Consider the following 19242-nt stretch of genomic DNA (forward strand, 5'->3'; position numbering starts at 1 on the left):
ACGAAAGTTAGAAATACTTTTGCAAACAAATTTTGACAAGATATATTGGTCTTAGTTATTTAATATTCAGCATCTAATTTTAGTCAGTCTATCACAGACTATCACAAGCATATTGTCATTAGAAAATTAGTAGTTGCCCACCCAGTACAGACTTTGACTAATAAATACAGAAAGTCACAGGTTATTTATTTGACCTACATTTTTCCCCCTAACTTTATTTTGAAGGGAAGAAACTTCAGACGGGACCGGATGTGACCCTCTCAGGGTTGTTGCTAATGCTAATGGACCCGGAAAGGAAAGGAGGCGGAGCAGCACTCCGAAGATGGCCGGGGTGTTTGAGGTGGAGGTTGATGGTGTGGAGCACGACCATGGACTGGAGCATCACGATGGGCCGAACCAGGTGAGAGTAACCGGCCACACCGAGATAAAATGTGCAGAAAAAACGGACGGTGGTGAATTTACACCGGAAAGCTAGCTGTCAACTGGGAACTTTTTGTTAGCTAGCACTCACGGGCTTAGCCTAGCGTAAGCAGCTAGCCACCTTTTGCCATCTGTTACCAAGCAGAGGTAAAGGATTTAGATGAAGTGCATTGTCCAATGAACGTAAATGATGGTGCTTCGGTTAACAGAATAAGGGTGCAAACGAGAAACGCCCTGAGAGCCATTTTAGCGATGCTAAGCTAGCTAGCCGGCTAACGGTAAAATCATTTAGTTGCTTTCATCTGGTTAAATTAGCTCAGATATTATTAGAAAATAAAGTTAAAAATACAGATAGAGCTTTTTGCACATCCGTCTGTCCACTGATACGTTCGTAAATGTCTGAAATCTTGATGTAGTAGCTCTCCAAATAAAGCTGATGTGGCCGATCGGGTCAAAGGTCACGTTTTGCCCTCTCTGTGGTGACATGTCAGGGGAAGCAAACAAACAACTTCCTGTGGGATTTCATCCTTCAGGATAAACCAAATCTAAATGTCAGAGCAGGAGCTCACAGAGTGAACTGAACTGAGTGTTAAGTGCCATAACAATCTGTCATGTGAGGTGTGATCATTGAATGTGCAGCAGGGACACAATAGCTGCATGACTGGCTTCACCACAAAACACACATTAGATCCTTGTGTTTGGCTCACTGGTGATGTAAGTCTGTGTGTGGTTTGAATGGAAACCTGGAAGTGTGGGACTTCATGTGCCCAGATGGCCTGTTTGCTTTTTCCCTGCCCCCTATTATATAAAGTGGTGAGAGTGCACAAGTACTAAAATGATATTCATCTGCTGAGTGAAATAGATTATTTTTAATCATCGTGGAGACACTTTTGCATTTCAAATACTCATCAGCAATGCCGCGACAATACAATACTTTTTTTAAAAAAATGATGATGACTCAAACAGGAAAATGACGAAATACTTCCATAATTTGATTTGAGTAATAAACGGTTACTGGTAGGTGGTTACTTGTTAGTACAGCAAGTGTCAGCCTGTATATGTTTGCCCTTTTGCCGTATAGGAAGATACAACAAGAAAGTGTCACAAAGCAGACGTAACTGTTATACACACTCTGTGCGTTTTAATAACTTCTCTTGTTAAATATACAGTAGCTGTTTTTGTCACTCAGTGACAAATGCATTTCATTTTGCTGCTCAACCAAGGTTAAATGTTTTAATTCAAATAGTTATTTTAGTGGCAGTGTAATCAGTGTGAGACACAGGAAGGTCTAAAGTCAACTTTATGAGTGGTGATGCTCGACACCATCCAGCATCCATTCATCCATTGTCTATACTGCTTATCCATAAGGGTCCTGGGGGGGCTGGAGCCAATCCCAGCTGTCATTTGGCGAGAGGTGGTGTACACATAGAGACAGACACCCATTCACGCTCACACTCTCACCTAAGGGCTATTTAGAGTCACCAATTAACCTAACCTGCATGTCCTCTGACTGTGGGAGGAAGCCAGAGAAAACCCATGCTAGCACAGAAACATGATGCACACCACAAACCTGCCAGCAGCTTTGAACCCAGTGCTAACCACTGCCCCACCATGCTGCCCTACTTTGGTGTTGGTTGTTGTTTTTAGCAACAACTAACTGTTTTTTGTTGTTTGTGACATTTTTCCTTGTAATAAATTATAATTGAATCAGTCAGAATTGAGTCAGAATGACACATTTTTTTTTTTTTACATACTCAACTGAGTTTAATTTCAATTTTCCCTAAAATAGCTAAGATGTAATTTTATTATTATTTTTAATTTGTTCTACTGCTTATTTTGTGTCTTAAGTGTTACAAGTCATTATTTTGTCTTTTCTTTCTTCAGTTTGATGTGTCCAAGCTTTCACCAGAAGAGAAGTGGAGGTCAGTATGGATCATACAATTAATTTTTGCAACATCTATCATATGATCATCTTTTTTTCTCTGACACGTATTCAGATGGAAGGACCACTAATCTGTACAAAAACAAAAATTCTGTTTTAGCACTCGAGAGCAGAGTTACAAGAATGCCACACATTGTAATTACATTTAGTATTCATTTATTCTGTGAACTGTGACTGAGAACACTCTGTCCAGATGAACAGGGCTAGATTAAATAATTTGCCTTCCACATCTTTTACGCATTTGCTGTAAAGCACCACAGTCAGACCAGGTTGGCCAGTTTACATTAACATTTCATGATTTCTGTGTATTGAAGTTCTCGTGTTTAACAGTTATTTACAGTCATTTCCATTCGGAGACACCAGCGCAGCTCTACAGCGCCCTCAGGGTGCGCTGTACTGCATTGTTATGAAACAACAAATAGTGTTGCTCCTAATGATGCTACATTAGTTGAATATATTTTTGTTTTTCTACAGGGTGGAGCATGCAAGAATGCATGCCAAGCACAAAGGCCATGAGGCCATGCACGCAGAGATGGTGCTCATCCTCATAGTCACCCTTGTTGTCGCCCAGTTAGTCCTTGTGCAGTGGAAACAGAGACATCCAAAGTCATACAACGTAAGACACACAAGCAAAATGTTTGAAACTCTGTATGCAAAGTTTGGAAATACCATCATGTGATGATGCATAGTTGGAAGAATATATGTGTATTGGATACAGATACAATTCAGCTGGGAGCAAGTGGGAGTGTGTGTTCGCAGTAATGGGGAGGAAGGGGATAAGAAACCATGTACTAGTGCAGCGATGTCCCTCACATGTCAACATTTTCTTTTATTTTCTGTCCACGTGGTGGTATCAAGTTTGTCCCAAACTATCCAAATATGAAACAGCTTTTAGTGTCTTTAATTTCGTGTTTACACAAAGTCTGATGGAGGCAACATTTTATGCCTTGCGCTTCTTCTAACATGTATGCTTTGCTGTCTTGCAGCTGGTGACTCTGTTCCAGATGTGGGTAGTTCCTCTCTACTTTACTACCAAACTTCACTGGTGGAGGTTCCTGACCACGTGGTTTATCTTCTCTGTCATCACAGCGTACATCTCTTACCGTGCCACTCGCAAGCCGCTGGCCTGCACCACACCGAGGTATAACCATCATTCACGCTTCCTCATGTCCTGTGACTCCTGCCATTAACATACTCTGACGTGCGTATTCCTTCTGTTTGGCTACTGTAGGTTGGTGTATAAGTGGTTCCTTCTTCTCTACAAGATCAGCTATGCCACAGGAATAGTTGGCTACAGCGTCGTCATGTTTACACTTTTTGGTATAAATCTAATATTCAGGTATGTGTTGTCAGTTCCATATCATCACACTGGTGCTAAGTGACCAACCATAACCAAACATTTCAGTGGATATTGAGTTACACCATTAAGAATAGAATCCCTCAAACTATAGGCTGTTGATGACTTTTATTTTCATCCCAAATGTATAAAGTTCAGTGGAAGTGGTCTGTTGGAGAATGGGGGGGTGTCTGTCCGACATGTAACACTTGGCTACCACTAGATGTTGTTGTTTTGCTCTTTTTAATGCTACTTTTGGTCATCCCCTCTCCCACCATGTCCACCATTCATCCAATTTCTTTAATTAATTGATCTTTTTCTCTATTTTAAGTCTTATGTAATCTGGCTCTGCAGTTAGGACACTTGCCCTTTTATGAAGCAGTACAGAACCCAGCACCCACCAGGATTATAATATTTGACTATCAGAAAAAAGCGCAAACACCACTCATACCGCCTGCTTTGTGGTGTTTACATAATCCATAGCTGTGCTCAGGTATATGTATTTAAAGGTGAACCCTGATGGTATGACAAGAAAAGTAAATGCCACGTGACAAGTTTTTGTCACTCTAAGATATAATTCCCAATGACGTACAAACAGACGGCGTCACTACAGAAACATTTAGACAAGGAAATGATGGACGTCTCTTTCTTTTTCTACTGGTCAGAGAGAAATGGGAAATGCAGCTTATGTTTTCTGCTTTTTTGGTTTTTCAGAAACCGAAGAAAGTGGAAGTTGCTCATTTTAGCTGGATTTAAAACAAGCATATGCACGTCCTTCAGTGGTTTCTGCCAATCGTATTGCTTTGTCGAGTTTCGCTTTTTGTGCTTGTTTTAGCATTTTATTTTCTGTGTTACTGCAAAAGGAGACTCCCTTTAAAATAATGCAGGGTGGATAAAAACAAATATTTGCCACCTTTGCCAGATATCTTTGGCCAACACATAGCACAACTCAAACGTACTCTGTCTGCGATAAGATCAGTCCACTCGCTAAAGCCTCTGCATGAACAAAGGGCTGGCTTTTATGGGGTTTTATCTACCAAGCAGTCAGATAATTTATTGTTGAAGAACCTGTAACAAGATCTGTTATGGTAACATAAAGTGCTGCACCCTCTAACTGGTCAAACGTTTGCGCCTTACCAGACTTGACTTACAACACTTACATCAGGCCTTATGTACGCGTTCTGCATGGACGGCTTTCAAACTAAAAGATTTGGAAATGTAACGCATGTAATTCTTCATAGTTAACATAGGGGTCAACGTGGGGGCTTCCTCTGATCATTATCATCTTCCTAGTTGATGCCAGTGTTTTTTCAAACAGTAAGGTCCCATAAAGCTTCCTATGTGTCCTTCCTGAATGAAAAGTCCAGCAGAATCTCCACTTCCTACCTAGAAATGCCACCTAACTAAAATACTTCCTTGCATTTAGTTTACATTTCGTGATCTCCTGTAATAATAATTTCCTTTGGGATGAATAAAGTTGATCTTATCTTATCTTAAATGTATTTTTTCCAATCTTTTCTTCTTTTTGTCCAGGATAAAGCCAGAGGATGCAATGGACTTTGGTGTTTCACTACTATTCTACGGGCTATACTACGGAGTCCTTGGAAGGGACTTTGCAGAGATGTGTGCAGACTTCATGGCTTCAACCGTTGGGGTAAGTAGACAGAGTGCAGCGACTGTATGTTTCTGACCCGTAGTAGAGATAACAGCTGTAAGCTAAAATGCAATTTCTCTCTTTTTTTTCTCCCTTTTTGTAGTATTACAGCGCATCTGGCATGCCAACCAAGCACCTCTCTGACAATATCTGTGCTGTGTGCGGTCAGCCCATCCTCGTAGATGTCAGTGAGGAGGGGATCATTGAGAACACATACAGATTATCCTGCAACCATGTGTATCCTTCCTTGTGAGATAAAGCCATATGTTTTATGCTACCATCTGTTTTCTCGGTGAAAGAGAAGTTCAGCTGCACGATGGGGTATTTCATGTCCATAAAAGGCACAGTCATGGTTAGGAACAGCGCTGTGTACTCAGTTTGTAGCCCAAAGGGGAATTGGTAGAGTTAACGTGACCTTTATGTCAGACTGTTGATGTTATGTCTGTTCATCTGAACTTAGATAACTTCCCCCATGACTGTACACTGGCAATACACAACATTATTTAGTGTCACAGTGGTGTTTTTTTCATTTGGTCCATTCATTATTCAATTACAACATATTTTTAAGCTTCCTAGAATTCTGTTTGGTGCTTTCATATCTTTACTTGTATAGTTGAATCACAGCAAATGAACCAAGGCAGAATTCCCTGTTTATAGCGGCAAATCATCTTATTGGCTGATATTGGGTTGTCACTGATTTAAATTTTATTTGCAAAACCTTGTAGATGTTACAATATTGTACACTGCATTTTCTTATATTTACTGTTACCGTGAAATTTAATGATCAGTAAAGTGTTTAGCTGCAAAAGATCATGCAAAACAAATCATTTTGGAGCATCCTCACCAACATTGCAATATTGTTAAAAACAGATATTGGCCAGTGTATTATTTTGGCCCCAATAAATGAAATAAGAATGTATTTCATTCTAATAATTGTATTTGACTTACACAAGTTTGACCCTGTAACACTAGTGCCTCATCTGTCAGTGCAGTAACGTTATCGGTATTTAAACCACTTTTTCTCTGTCCATTATATGGTGCCAATATGTTTTATAGCAGTATTATCACAATGGCTATGTTTTGATATTTCAGCAATAAGCTGCCATTTCTGAAGTACTGTCATCGTGAGCCAGCGTAGGTCTCAACTGGTGCTCACACTCTGCTGTGCCGATCCTTAACCCCACACCCAGGTTCCATGAGTTCTGCATAAGAGGATGGTGTATCGTGGGAAAGAAGCAGATGTGCCCGTACTGCAAAGAGAAGGTGGATCTGAAGAGGATGTTCAGTAACCCGTATCCTTTTTTATTCTCTAATTCTCACACATATGACACATGCTGCATTATTTCAGTTTCTTTTTTTTTCCCCCCTCAATGAGTATCCGATGGTTCCTGAGTTAATTGGTGTATTGTTGGAGATCATAAGCTGTATAGTAATGTGGACGCACAGCCTGTATAGAGGATAGAAACAAATTCTGAAAGTGTCAGGTCCAAACCTAAAGTGGGCATTTTCACAGATGACATTTAGCCAATGTTTAGGGCACCCAGTCATGCCATGTCTCAGGAGGAAGACATCTTTCATGTAACAAAAGAGGTTTCCACGCTATTGTTTATTTTATTGCAGATTATTTGGAGTGAGATACAAAACATTTAGAGGGCTGTAGTTCCTGTTCCTTTTTGTGGTTTAGTGATTACAGCCATGTCAACTGTGTAAAATAAGCGTCGCCCTTTAGAAAACCTCTTGGTCATGCTCCATCAGATTTTTCTCTTCTGTTTTTTTTCTTAACCCGTGTCTTAGCTGGGAGAGGCCACACGTCATGTATGGACAACTTTTAGACTGGCTTCGGTACTTGGTGGCCTGGCAGCCCGTTATTATTGGATTTGTGCAAGGTATCAACTACGTCCTGGGTCTGGAGTGACCCACGATTTGACAGAAATGGACATACACACCATGCGGAGAAGATATGCACTGGCTCAAAGGACTGAGGGCCTGACATTGAACTACAACACAAATAAAAAGTGTCTATACTTTTTGTATATATTTATAGGCACATTATCTGTATTTACCGTTCATTTGAATTTTATTGCTAATCTGAATTTGGATGTCTGTGTCAATTTCCCAGGATTTGCTTCACACATCTTGATAATTGGTTTGTGCATCTTATGGCCTAAAGTAAAGCGGTTGTCAAAATCATTAGAGAGGTGCTTTTTACTAATTTTATGTCTTAAGTGTTTGTTAATACTTAGCTAAAGGATCTTGCTGGAGTTTGAGCCTCGTGTTTGATGGCAGTCACACACGAGTGAAACGCACTGAATGGAAAGCAACAGAAATAATTCCTCCCTGTGCCTCCAAAATACATGAACCACAGACGATGTCCACAGACTTCCTCTGGAGTCATTCTGCCATTGCGTCATTTAATGCGATCACTCCTATGGACTTGAATATGGAATAAAGGACGTCTACATATATCTATAGATGTGTGTAGACTTGCCTGATTCATATTTCAAACTCGAGTGACATGAGTGAGAGTTTCCTAAGAGCTCAGAGTCATGCACCATGTGATGTGTCGTCATCGTGGAGGGGAAACATGCTAATCCTCCCTAAACAGAGGATTCCCCATTCAGTGCTACATAAGACAGAACTTTTAGTCTTACCAGATTTCAAAATGTCTTCAGTGTTTTCATGGACACTCATCCCTACCAACAGACAAAACATTTATGCTCACATTTCAGTCCTATTTGCTTTGACCTTTACCACTTGTACAATATCTCACTTGATTAAGTTTGTAAGATCTCCACTCGGTTTTTAACTCATGACTGATTATTTGTACTTAAAGGGTTAGTTCACCTAAATTAGGAAAAACAAACATTTTCTCACCTGTAGTCGCATCAAGCCATGAAGATAGACGTTTTTTGTTTTTTTTTAAACCAGAAATAGTCCCTGTGAAACTATTGACGTTGAGCTCTGTGGATTATTCAGAGTTTCTGGAGTGACACATTGCTGTTTTAGAATAATCATTTTTTCAGAGCTGTGAGCACCACTAACAGACTTTTATTTGCCTCCATTGTATTGGGATGTCAGAGGTAGATATGACGAAGCCTGGCCAAATAAAAAACAAACTGTCTGCATGACTTCATAGAGCTGTAAGTGAGAAAATAGGTTTTTTTTTTGTAATTGGAGCAACCCAGTAAGAACAAACTATGATCCTGGTTAGTAACTTGACTGTAACCACTTTTCAAACTAAATTTGATCAGAAGAGAGTAGATATCAAACACCCTAAAATGATCTTTTAACTCCGTGAGAGTGCTGAAGGTGCCAGTCTTATTTTTGTGTGACCTTGTCAATCCGATGTCCCCTTTATGTGGATTTTCTTGCTGGAAGGTGATGGTTGGTTTTTGCATTTACTGGTCACAGTACATAAAGCCAGCTGAGTTTTACTTGGACCTCTCCACCAACCTGCACAGTAAAGGGACTGTGTACTCAAGGTTAACAATCATTTTGTTTTATTGTCAGTGTTTTGATCAAGATCAGTTAATAAATGTCACATGGGTCAGATTGGTTGTACATGTCTTATCCATGCATCCTTGAGGTTCATGTTTCCATCATTGCAAAGCCAAGAGATTGTTCACAGGGTGACGTTTATGGACACAATCGGACTCCCAAGTAGTAGAGCTGTGAATTAGTCACCATGGTTGATTTATGTAACCATAACGTGTGTCAACAACCTACCAAGAATAGAAGTGGGCTAATTTGCGAGGAAATCCCCATGAACTGCATGGCCACGCATTATGTTTGAGTGGGCGTAGGGGAAGTGAATGATGCCTTCTGCATATATACTGATCCCAAATGACGGTCAGCAGCACAGAACTGCCACCAGAAGAGCCAATATGAAGCTGTCGTCTGTTGTCAAAGGTAAGAGTATTCCAATATCCAGCCAGTCATTTTCACTGTGTTATGGCATTTGTTGTGAACATGTGTAATCTCTGCAGCAGCCTTGGGATCTATGTGTCTTCTGCTTGCAGATGGATTTCCAGGTACAGAATATTTTAATACTTTAAGTGACACAGTCGTATTTTCATGCAATTAGACTTTTTGTGCTCACCTAAATTTGTTCTTCAGTTTCTGAGGATGAAGCTCCAGAGATCATTGGGCCAAACCACGTCAAAATAAGAGCTCATCCAGGTAACGCCATCAAGTCTTTTCTGCTATTTGTGGCTTACAGGACCTGTTGTTGGCAGATTCAGATCATGAAGCTTTTTTTAAAGCTTTTTGTATATGTACTGAAGCTACACTGTAATTGTGTGATGGGTCTGGATGTACACAGGTGAGGAACTGTTTCTCCACTGTGAGGCAACTACACATTGTGACGATGATCTGACAGTGATCTACTGGCTGGTCAACGGCTCTTTTCCTGAAGACATGCCCAGCAGTGGCAGAATAGTGGAGTCAGAGGAGTGAGTATTTGGAGTTATTACTTAAATTGGAATTGGAAATTGGAAACCGAGAATGAAGTCTTGGCCATTTAAGTACAATTATCAATACATAATTTACCAGCTGCCTGTAACTATTGCTCTGCCAACTGGTGTTAGAAAGCAGCACTAAACAGTGACTGATTTGACATCCTGAAACCAACCTGCGGCTGATATAAAACTATTTTTCAGGTTAACTTTAGAGGAGGGTGCAGTCATACAGAGGAGCTTGCTGTTGAAGAAAGTCACACCTGAGGACTTCAAATCCAGCTTCACCTGTGTTGTGACAAATGCCGCTGGAACAGCCCAAAAGCATACGACATTAGCAGCAACAAGTAGAAAATGTAAAGTTGGAAAAACCAGAAAACCCTGAATGTGAGTACGGTAAAAAAATCAGAATTATCTGAGCCGTGTTTCACTTCCAAACTGCAGGGTTTGTACGGCTGCTGGAAAATGCTTGAATTTTAATGTAGTGTTTTCAAGATTTGAGAAGTGCTTGGATTTTGAATTAAGTGCTTGAAACTGCTTGAAATTCTAATTGCATTAATATAATGAATCACTACCAGGCTGAATAGTTAGCTTTTAGATAAATAGCCAGATTGATTTTAATATAAGTGACTTACTGCGGGAAAACCTTGAAAATGCTTGCCAAGATGTTTGAACCCAGAAACTAATATTTCTGTGAATCTGTGAATCTACTATTATTTATTATACTGTTGGGTGGGAGAACTAAAGTTGAAACTTAAAGTTAAATGCAAGTTAAAAAACTTGGGGTGCATTTGGATCCACAAAAGCACAACATTTTCCTTTGATGGCTTCCCTTCAGTGACACCAATAATGTTAAAATGTAAAACTCCTTTGGAAGTGCAAGGTAACAACAATCAGGTGAAACCAGTCAGGAACTGGAGCATATTATTACCCTCTTCTAAAATACATCTGAGGCAGCATGTTCAGGACCCCCCTCTTTATCCAAGCTGAAATTACATTTCCGCAACTCTACCTCACATGTGCCATCTATTGACTACAGAATAACGCAGTTGCTAAGCTGTTTTCTGTGCTTTTGTATCATTCCAGTGTCCAGTTTTTATGCTCTTAATAAATAAACACTTTAATGTCACAAAGTTGACTCAATCAATTCACTCACAAACTCAAGTGTGTGGTGCTGATGGAGTGGTTGTTTCCTCAGAGATTTATTGTTCATCGTGTCATTTAGCTCAGACAGGTTACCATTTTCCAATGGGTGTCAAATGGGTGCTTCCATTTCCTGTATAACATACACTGAGATCAAAGTATTGTAGTGATGTGAACTGCAGAGATTAGAGTACAGATACCTTTTCAGCCACGGAAGCTAAACAATTACAGAATATTTAATGTGATTACTGCATTATGTACCAAAACATTAATGCAAGCGGCCAAAAAGCAACCACAACTGACTGACAAAACAAGTATTCTAATGATACTCTGAATAATAGTCACACTCCACATGATATTAACTTAATATATTACGGAATTTTAAGACTAACTCATACCAAATACACAAGCAACAGCGCAATAATCAATGTGCATGAAAAATCAATGATTGCAAATGCATTATATAAAAACTCTAAAATAATTTCTCTCGGCTTCTGTCAATTCATATCAACACATAGTATTCCCCATTCCATAAAAGTTTCTGTTTCCATAGCTTTGGTACATCAGTCTAACTTCATTAGTGCATATGTTAAAAGGAAACATGTAGAGGAGATGATTAGAAAGACAAAGGCACGTCTTGAACATGCTGATGAGTGTTTTTAAAAAAAAGAGTTGGATCAACTGGATGCAGCCTCTGAGGCTCACACTCCCAGCTCTTCCAGGCAGCACTGCAGGTTGCCATTCCTATCAGGGTACTGATTGTCTCTGATCCTCTTCCTGATGAGGGCAGCAGCATCCTCAATGATTGTCGGCCACTTTACAGAAGACGTGCAGAACGGTTGGAGAAGTTTCAGGTTGCTGTTAAGTGCCATTCCAAACAGGAAACGCAGGAAAATATCCAGCTTGCCGTCCTCACACGACAGGCTTCTCTCCATGGCGCTCTTGTACAGCTCCATCGCCTTGTGCCCCCTAAAAATCCCCTTGACCCTGTGTTTCAGCTGCTGCTCAAAAATGTTCTTTCCGTGGTTTGTGAAGGAGAGAAAGACGTACAGGGCAGCCAGGTACTCCTGCATGGTGGGGTGGATGAAGCTGAGGACTTTCTCGTGAGACAAGACGAATGGCTTTACGAGGTATTGTGCACACAGGCCAGTGTTTCTCACTGCCTCGGCGTCGTCATTTCCGATCTCTTTCCAGTCATACCTGGAAATCTTGAACTGGCCTTGCTCCAGCATATTGAAGGCCAACTTTCCAAGCTTCATGAGGAACTCTCTATTTTTATCTGGGCTACGATCTGGAGCTCTAAATCTGCGATGCTGATGCACGAGTGTCAGCAGCAGCTTTGTGTACATGTAGGTGATGCTCCTGGGCAGCCCTGCCTGTGTGCCCCGTTCCCTAAATATCTGCTGGCACTCATCAGCCACCAGTGAGCAAAACAAGGGCAAGTGGCACATGATGCGGAGGGTTTTAAGGGAGTTGATGTACGCAACAACTCGAGCTGCTTGATCTGGATCTCGAAGCCTCTTCTTGAAGTACTCATCCCTGTCATGGTCACGGAAACCGCGCACGTCTATCTCATCATAATGGTTGTCCCAGGGAATGATGCGCCGTACTTGCGGGCGGGAGGTGACTATGAATAGGCCGCGGTAGTGCAGCCTCCCTCTGAGGAGGTTGACCAGAATAACGTTGAGGGTGGAGGAATCTGTGATGTCACTGAGGAGCTCAGTGTTTTGAAAGTCAAACTGTCCATCGTACTCATCGAGGCCGTCAAAGATGAACATTATTTTGCAGTCTTCGTCTCTGTAATCTTCTTCCCTCAGTTTTTTGGTTTCTGGGTAGAGCTTATGCATTACATCCAGCACGGAGAACGTGGACCCCTCAAACTTTCTGAGTTCTCTGAACGGCAAAGGAAACAAGAAAGACACGTGTTGGTGGCCCCGCTCTTCAATCCAATCGAGGATTAACCTCCTGACCGCCACAGACTTGCCTGACCCTGCCATTCCAGTGAGCAACATAAACTTCATGTATGAGTGTTCCAGCCTTTCAGCACTCAAAATATCCCTGGTAGAGAGCGGTTTCCCATCTTCCCGGTTGCTGTCCTGCTTTTCTATGGTCATGACCTCATGTTCAATATTTGGGCCGTTATCGCATGTTGAAGTAATGTAGAGATCAACAAAGACCTCATCAAGGGGCCTCTTCTCTCCCTGCAGGGCCAAATCCTCATGTGCTTCACCGTATGTCCTCTTTAGATTCTCGCATAAATCGTGGCGTACTTCATCTGAAAAAAGAAAAATGTGCACATATGTGTAAGATTCTCTCATTTGTTCAAACTGATAGTGAACTGGGTGCCATTTAATTCAATTCAATATAAAAGTCTTTGTTGCACTTTGACTCTTTGCTCCTTTGCCTTGTATAAATAAATCTTCTGTCCCTTTAGCTGAGATTAAATTAACAGTAACAAGTTATTAAGACATGCAGCACATGAGCCTACTTACTTCTGATGCACAAAGTCTGGAGAAACTCAACAATCTTCTTTTGCCCAAGTTCACCAATAAGGGTTTTGGTGATCTGCAAAGATACCTCCAGGCTGTAACACTCGAGCAACCGGTCCACAAGATCCACCATGTCCATACCTTGGGGAGGAGTGTTGAATGACTGCGGGTAACGCGTCCACAGCATCGTCTTAAATCTCTTTACGTCCACATTGGACAGCTTCCCGAGGGTTTTACAAATAGCCTGATTCCAAAGGAAAGGTCAAAAGTCAGTGCTGCCATTTTCAACTACTGGGTATGTTCTACTTAGATTCTTTTAAAATGATCAAGACCAAGGGGCATCACAAACTCACCTTAAAAGTGAATGCTACTGTCAGAGAAGGATGCCTAATGTTATTTGGGTCTTGGACTAACTCTGGTGGGGCAGAAGGCTCGCAGACAGCATCGTCTTTGCTTTTAACCCTGGTGAGGCCACAGTGGAGGGATTTAAACATATTTTAGAGTCAGTCTAGTATGTAATCACACACCAACACATGTATGTATCATGCCGCGGCTGTATTTCTTACTTGGGAATTCTCTTTTCACAATCGTCACTGTCCAAGGAGTAGCAGCTAGAGTATGAATCTGTTCTGTTCAGCTGGACCCTAGAACAAGGATGACAAGAGGGCTTAAACTATATTTAGTGTAACTACAAGATGCCATTACAGGTTTCCTTGAATACAATGAAAGTAACAAGGTACAGTATACTAAAAGGTGTATTTCATAAAATGCAGCTTCTTTGTAGGTTTAATGTGATGGATGCCGATTTAACCTTTGCTGAACACTTTGTCTCGTTTGTACCTTGTGGAGGATCTGCTTTCGCTATCCACTTTGTTCAAGTCCTCGCTTGTCACTGACCAGTAGCTCACAGCTGGAGACGAAGCCTGGTCCACATAATGCCTGACACAAAAATAAAATACAAAAGGACAGCAGAATGACAGTTTGTTAATTGCACAGTGGCCACATAGCAAGCAACCACATGCTTCCTTTGCACATGCCAGATAAGCAGGCCATTTCAAGCTTGGTGTGTTTTCTCAAGCAAAGTTAAGATTGTTTGAATTGGGAACAACAAGGACTTATGAGGGCCTTAACCCCACTGTCGTATTTTGATCTATTTAAATGTTTTCATTTTCTTGACTTTGCACTGATTCTGCTAAAACTCGAAATACATATTTTTGTGAGGTATATGTTGTCACATAGGTTTAAATAATGACACATGAAAACTGGGGGTGAAGTCTGTTAACATACAGCCCCCTCAACCCTGTTACATAGACTTCTTGTCAAAACATATGCAGATATCTCTACAAACCTGCCTGCGTCTTATTGTTGACTAGTTGTGCCCATAAAAATGGAAGGGGATTTAATATCAAGTCAAGTTCTTCCTTTAGTCCACTAGGGAAACTCCTGAGCTGCCACACCACTAATGTTTTCACATGTACGGTATTCATTTCACTTTGTACTGTACCATCTGCAGAAAGCAACTGATAGGATATTGTTCTACTTGTGATATAGTTTCAGTATATGAAATGAAAATATTACCCTAAGATGAGAGAGGGGGCCCTTTGGGCTAGTAAGTGAAAGATCTCAGTACCAGTTGCTAGTGTCCATTGGACTTGGTCCCAGGTCCAGAGACGGTCTTCTCTCAGGGATGTAGTAGAGCTCGTCATCTTCATTAGACATACTCTCCTGTCCTCTACCAGACACGGCATCCCCAATGGAAGAACCGTATGACGGCGTTTCTATCGCCTCCATTTCACTGTCGTCCATCATGTTGTACAAGGGGTCAGCCAATGACTAACATGACAAGCTAGTCAACAGATATCACTTTTTATTTTCCAGAGGTGGATTGAGAACAGCAACCTGTCTGCACCTGCAGAAGAAGAAACACAGAAGATCACAACATATCAAATATGTACTGGGAACATCAAACTGGATTTTCAGGTTTCTTCTGTAGAGAGCTTCTTCAGCTTGTGTCCTGGACTTACAAGTCATTCTAAGATGCACAATTTCTTATTGCCATTTGTGTTTCTGTTTGATAGATGAAAATGTATAATTACGTAATGCTAATATGAATTGTTTTGCACACTTAAAACTCAGCTACACACTGACCAGCAGTATTTCTAAAGAAACAAACAAGTGTTTGGATGTAGGGGACAAGCTAAATTCCTTCGTGTTTCTCCCTAATCAGTCTAATCGATCTTTAAGGGCCTCGCCCGCCAGGCAAGACACCTCTGTAATAACGTAACGTTGCCTGAGGAAGTTAGCTTGTAGCTATCTTATAACTGTGGACAACTTATATCATACGCCAAGACAGGAGGAAGCAGGAAGACTCAAAATAGAAATGAGACAGGTGGGTTTTACGCAAAACATAACATCAGTAAACGTATACAACACATTAGAGAATGTAAACTCATTGGTAGTTTCATAAATACATTCTTTTAAGTTTGTAATTTATAAACGCCACCTAACTTACCCTATTTGAGGTCGATTCAGGAAGTAAAGTTTTTTCTTCTTCTCCTTGTGCATCCTAACAGTAGCAAAGCATTACAAAGCAGACTCTGCCCCCTACAGGCCGGAAGTGTGAACAACATGCTGTCTTCTTCTTCTTCTTCTTCTATCGCATTACTGCCATCCTCTGGGGTTAGTTAACTCCTACGGTGTCCGGTTTGTCACATTTTCTTCAGATTATCTTCCACCGCACTCCAGTATGCTGATTAATCCTGCTCCTGTTAGCCCTCGTCTTTTTTTCATTTCTGTCTCATATACAGTACTGTGCAAAAGTCCTAGGCAGGTGTGAAGAAATGCTGTAAAGTAAGAATGCTTTCAACAATATAAAATTTGATTGTCTATTTTTTTATTTTTTTTTATCAATTTACAAAATGCAAAGTGAGTGAAATAAAATCAATATTTGGTGTGACCATCCTTCAAAACAGCATCCGTTCCTCTAGGAACACTTGTCAGGGATTTTGTAGGATCATTGTCAGGTGTGTGATTAACCAATTATACCAAACAGGTGCTAATGCTCATCAATTTCATTTGTAGGTTGAAACACCATCATTGACTGAAACAGAAACAACTGTGTAGGAGAAGTCTGGTCACAAGTGGTCTTCATTGGAAGAACTGTAGCCAAACCTCTGATGTGGAAACATGGCCAAGCGACTCAACTATGGACAAAAACACAGGAACTACGGTGCAGAAAAATGGCAGCAGGTGCTCTGGACTGATGAGTCAAATTCTGAAATATTTGGCTGCAGCAGAAGGCCGTTTGTTGGCCGAAGGGCTGCAGAGCGGCACAATAGTGAGGGTCTGCAGGCAACAGTGAAGCTGGTGGAGGCTCCTTGCATGTTTGGGGCTGCATTTCTGCAAATGGAGTTTGGGTTTTGGTCTGGATTAATGGAGTCCTCGATGCTGAGACAGAAGGATCTGAGGTCATAAAGGTTGGTCAGATTCGTTCCTGTAATATAAAATGTGTCATTCATATCACTGTCCAGTTCTTTATCTAGTCATTATTTCCTCCTATTTGTCACAACACCCACTGTGTTTTGAATTGAGTGTAAATGTCCCTCCCTTATCTCCTGATCCCAGAGCTGTTGCGACCCCTCACTGATTTTCTTCCATATCATACCCTTTCCCTCTGATTTTGAAAATTTAACATGCTTGTTTATCTGGTCTGTCCACTCTCACATTACCCACAATGCCTGCAACTGCAGAAAATGTATTATCTGTAATTGGATATTTCAGTTCATCTGTAAAAATCTGCACCTTCCTTACAGCTATAAAACTCACTAAATCTGCACCTTTATTTCTTGCCATAATTTGAAATAATCTCAAATCCACCAACAGTGTTTCTAGTAACCAAACATTGAATATAGGCCATATAGATTATATACACCATAGGACAAAACTCCTTTATATGCTCCTAATTCTTTTAAATGCCCTGTTTCTGTTTCTCACAGCATCTTTACATTTATTGCCCCTCTATGGTAATGCCCTCCTCTGTATTCTGCCCAATTTTGCACCCCTGCTGACTTCAATGACTGATCTGTGAATGTTTATTTTCCATAGGGCTGGATGATACTGGTCACAACCTACAGTTCATTCTTCATATACTTTCCAGTCATATACTGGACCAATATTATTTGAGACCAATGTGAAATCAAAAACATACTCTTACTTAGCTCTACTCTTGGCTTACTTAAATTAGCATCTACCCTTGTTTCACTACTATCATATAAGAACACACATTTAAACCCATCTAACAAATCTTCTGTTACCTGATCATTGCCACCAGTTTCCCCCACAGTGTTATTTGTGCGTGGCAGTCCCCACACCACACAATGCCTGCCCTACTTTGCTCTTCTACCTCTCACTTTACATTCATTGCCATTTGTCCTTTACTATGGCCATGCTCCACAGACTGTTTTCCCTGCCCGGCCATCTTAACTGCCTCTGCGTAGCAGCCCTAGACTTATCTATATCTTGTATATATGTATCTTATATCTTTTATACTGACCATGATAGTAACCATTATCCTCTGCTCTTATCTGATGGACCCCTGCCTCACGTTTCATTACCTCGCAGCCTCGCTATGCAACAAACGCTCACCTCCACAGTTGCAGCATTTTGGTCTCAGTCTCTCTGCACACTTCCAGTTCCTAGTACATCGTCTCTTTCCTTTGCACTCTTTGGCCACGTGACTAAATTCCTGGCGACTGAAACTCCTCATAGTCTTATATGTTATCTTACATTATATTAAACAAATCAACATATATTTTTTTGGACTTCTTTTACATTCAATTTTGCAACAACTCTGCTTTTTCAGCTCCTCTCGTCATTTTTCTTGCTCTGTTCATTGCACTGTTATGTACCTGAAGCTTCTCAACAAGTTCTCTCATATTAAAACTGAGAGGTGCTCCAGAAGTCACCCCCTTGCAGCTATTGAACCTCTGCTCCCCTCATTTTACTGCTTTGGACACTTATCCAGCATTGATCACCATCTTTGCCTTCTCCATCTGGACCTCATTACTACACACCAATTAGCAGATTTATATCTCCCAGAATTTTAGCGTTTTTCACTTTCACACGTTACGACTAAATGGAGTAATCCTGCCTTCGGGACCTTCCCTTCATCTTCCTTTTCTTCACTCTTTGCTCCAACCGAGCTAGCTTCATCATGTTTCTGTATCTTATGGTCACTCGACTTCTTGCATTTATTCACCTTTCATCGCTTTCCCTCCTACAATTATATCTATTTGCCTCCTCCTCACAAAACGTCATGTTGCTGCTGCAATCACAACCACAATAAATAATGTATAGTACAGTCAATTACAAGTACTCAGATGTATAAGTACAAATGAAAATATATTATCAAGTAAAATAAAGGACTCGTGCAGGAGGGATCATTTCATCATGTTATAATGTTATGTATAGTATACTATTGTTATTACTGCTGCCTTAAAGTATTACTTTAAAGACTGTTGAGTAGTTTAATCTATAACAAGGCATCATATTGTACGATTATACTTATTGACTGTGAAATCTTAGCCTGCAAGTGAAAAATAAATAAAGCTCAGAAAAACTATTTCCATTTCCATTTCCATTTCCCTCTGAAATGAAGTGGAGTTTTAAATATAAAGTAAATGGAAATACTCATGTATGGCACAAATACATCAAACATGCGCATAAGAACAGTAAATGAGTAAATTAACTTGCCACAAATGACCTTACTTGTTGAGTGTAAAAGCGCTGATGCTGATCTTATTCTG

General features: G+C 40.6%; 3 protein-coding genes across 4 annotated transcripts; 2 read left to right on the forward strand and 1 right to left on the reverse strand.

The window, feature by feature from the left end:
- The first annotated feature begins 278 nt into the window (after positions 1-278).
- Positions 279-8904, forward strand: rnf121 (ring finger protein 121). Its single transcript, XM_070843216.1, has 9 exons — positions 279-400; positions 2305-2342; positions 2837-2978; positions 3349-3503; positions 3594-3701; positions 5232-5352; positions 5456-5589; positions 6543-6644; positions 7147-8904. Exons 1-9 carry the CDS (start codon positions 323-325, stop codon positions 7265-7267), a joined length of 999 nt encoding a protein of 332 aa, XP_070699317.1. The 5' UTR covers positions 279-322; the 3' UTR covers positions 7268-8904.
- Positions 8905-9064: 160 nt separating this feature from the next.
- Positions 9065-10979, forward strand: LOC139212715 (interleukin-1 receptor accessory protein-like). Of its 2 annotated transcripts, none has more exons than XM_070843223.1 (5): positions 9065-9261; positions 9339-9383; positions 9469-9531; positions 9674-9803; positions 10011-10979. In XM_070843223.1, exons 1-5 carry the CDS (start codon positions 9165-9167, stop codon positions 10189-10191), a joined length of 516 nt encoding a protein of 171 aa, XP_070699324.1. In that variant the 5' UTR covers positions 9065-9164; the 3' UTR covers positions 10192-10979. The 2 variants fall into 2 exon arrangements, with proteins under 2 accessions (XP_070699324.1, XP_070699325.1); XM_070843224.1 differs by having other exon boundaries at positions 9068-9261; positions 9342-9383.
- Positions 10972-15342, reverse strand: nlrc3l1 (NLR family, CARD domain containing 3-like 1). The gene is made up of 6 exons (XM_070843215.1): positions 15069-15342; positions 14279-14377; positions 14005-14082; positions 13792-13900; positions 13442-13682; positions 10972-13224 (listed from the first exon to the last, which is right to left on the reverse strand). The coding sequence occupies exons 1-6, from the start codon at positions 15245-15247 to the stop codon at positions 11651-11653; spliced, it is 2280 nt and encodes a 759-aa protein (XP_070699316.1). The 5' UTR covers positions 15248-15342; the 3' UTR covers positions 10972-11650.
- Between the last annotated feature and the right edge of the window lie 3900 nt (positions 15343-19242).

Source organism: Pempheris klunzingeri, chromosome 14, assembly GCF_042242105.1.
Source record: "Pempheris klunzingeri isolate RE-2024b chromosome 14, fPemKlu1.hap1, whole genome shotgun sequence".
NCBI classification, from domain to species: Eukaryota; Metazoa; Chordata; class Actinopteri; order Acropomatiformes; family Pempheridae; genus Pempheris; species Pempheris klunzingeri.

What these genes read in the sequence shown, in the direction of transcription:
- rnf121 (XM_070843216.1), top strand. Translation starts at nt 323, where the DNA reads ATGGCCGGGGTGTTTGAGGTGGAGGTTGATGGTGTGGAGCACGACCAT. An exon ending in GGTATAAATCTAATATTCAG is followed by an intron (nt 3,702 to 5,231) that starts GTATGTGTTGTC and finishes CTTTTTGTCCAG; the next exon opens with GATAAAGCCAGAGGATGCAA. An exon ending in AGATTATCCTGCAACCATGT is followed by an intron (nt 5,590 to 6,542) that starts GTATCCTTCCTT and finishes CCCCACACCCAG; the next exon opens with GTTCCATGAGTTCTGCATAA.
- LOC139212715 (XM_070843223.1), top strand. Translation starts at nt 9,165, where the DNA reads ATGATGCCTTCTGCATATATACTGATCCCAAATGACGGTCAGCAGCAC. An exon ending in GCTTGCAGATGGATTTCCAG is followed by an intron (nt 9,384 to 9,468) that starts GTACAGAATATT and finishes TTTGTTCTTCAG; the next exon opens with TTTCTGAGGATGAAGCTCCA. An exon ending in CAAAATAAGAGCTCATCCAG is followed by an intron (nt 9,532 to 9,673) that starts GTAACGCCATCA and finishes GGATGTACACAG; the next exon opens with GTGAGGAACTGTTTCTCCAC.
- nlrc3l1 (XM_070843215.1), bottom strand. Translation starts at nt 15,247, where the DNA reads ATGATGGACGACAGTGAAATGGAGGCGATAGAAACGCCGTCATACGGT. An exon ending in CCAATGGACACTAGCAACTG is followed by an intron (nt 14,378 to 15,068) that starts GTACTGAGATCT and finishes TTTTTGTGTCAG; the next exon opens with GCATTATGTGGACCAGGCTT. An exon ending in GAAAGCAGATCCTCCACAAG is followed by an intron (nt 14,083 to 14,278) that starts GTACAAACGAGA and finishes TCCTTGTTCTAG; the next exon opens with GGTCCAGCTGAACAGAACAG.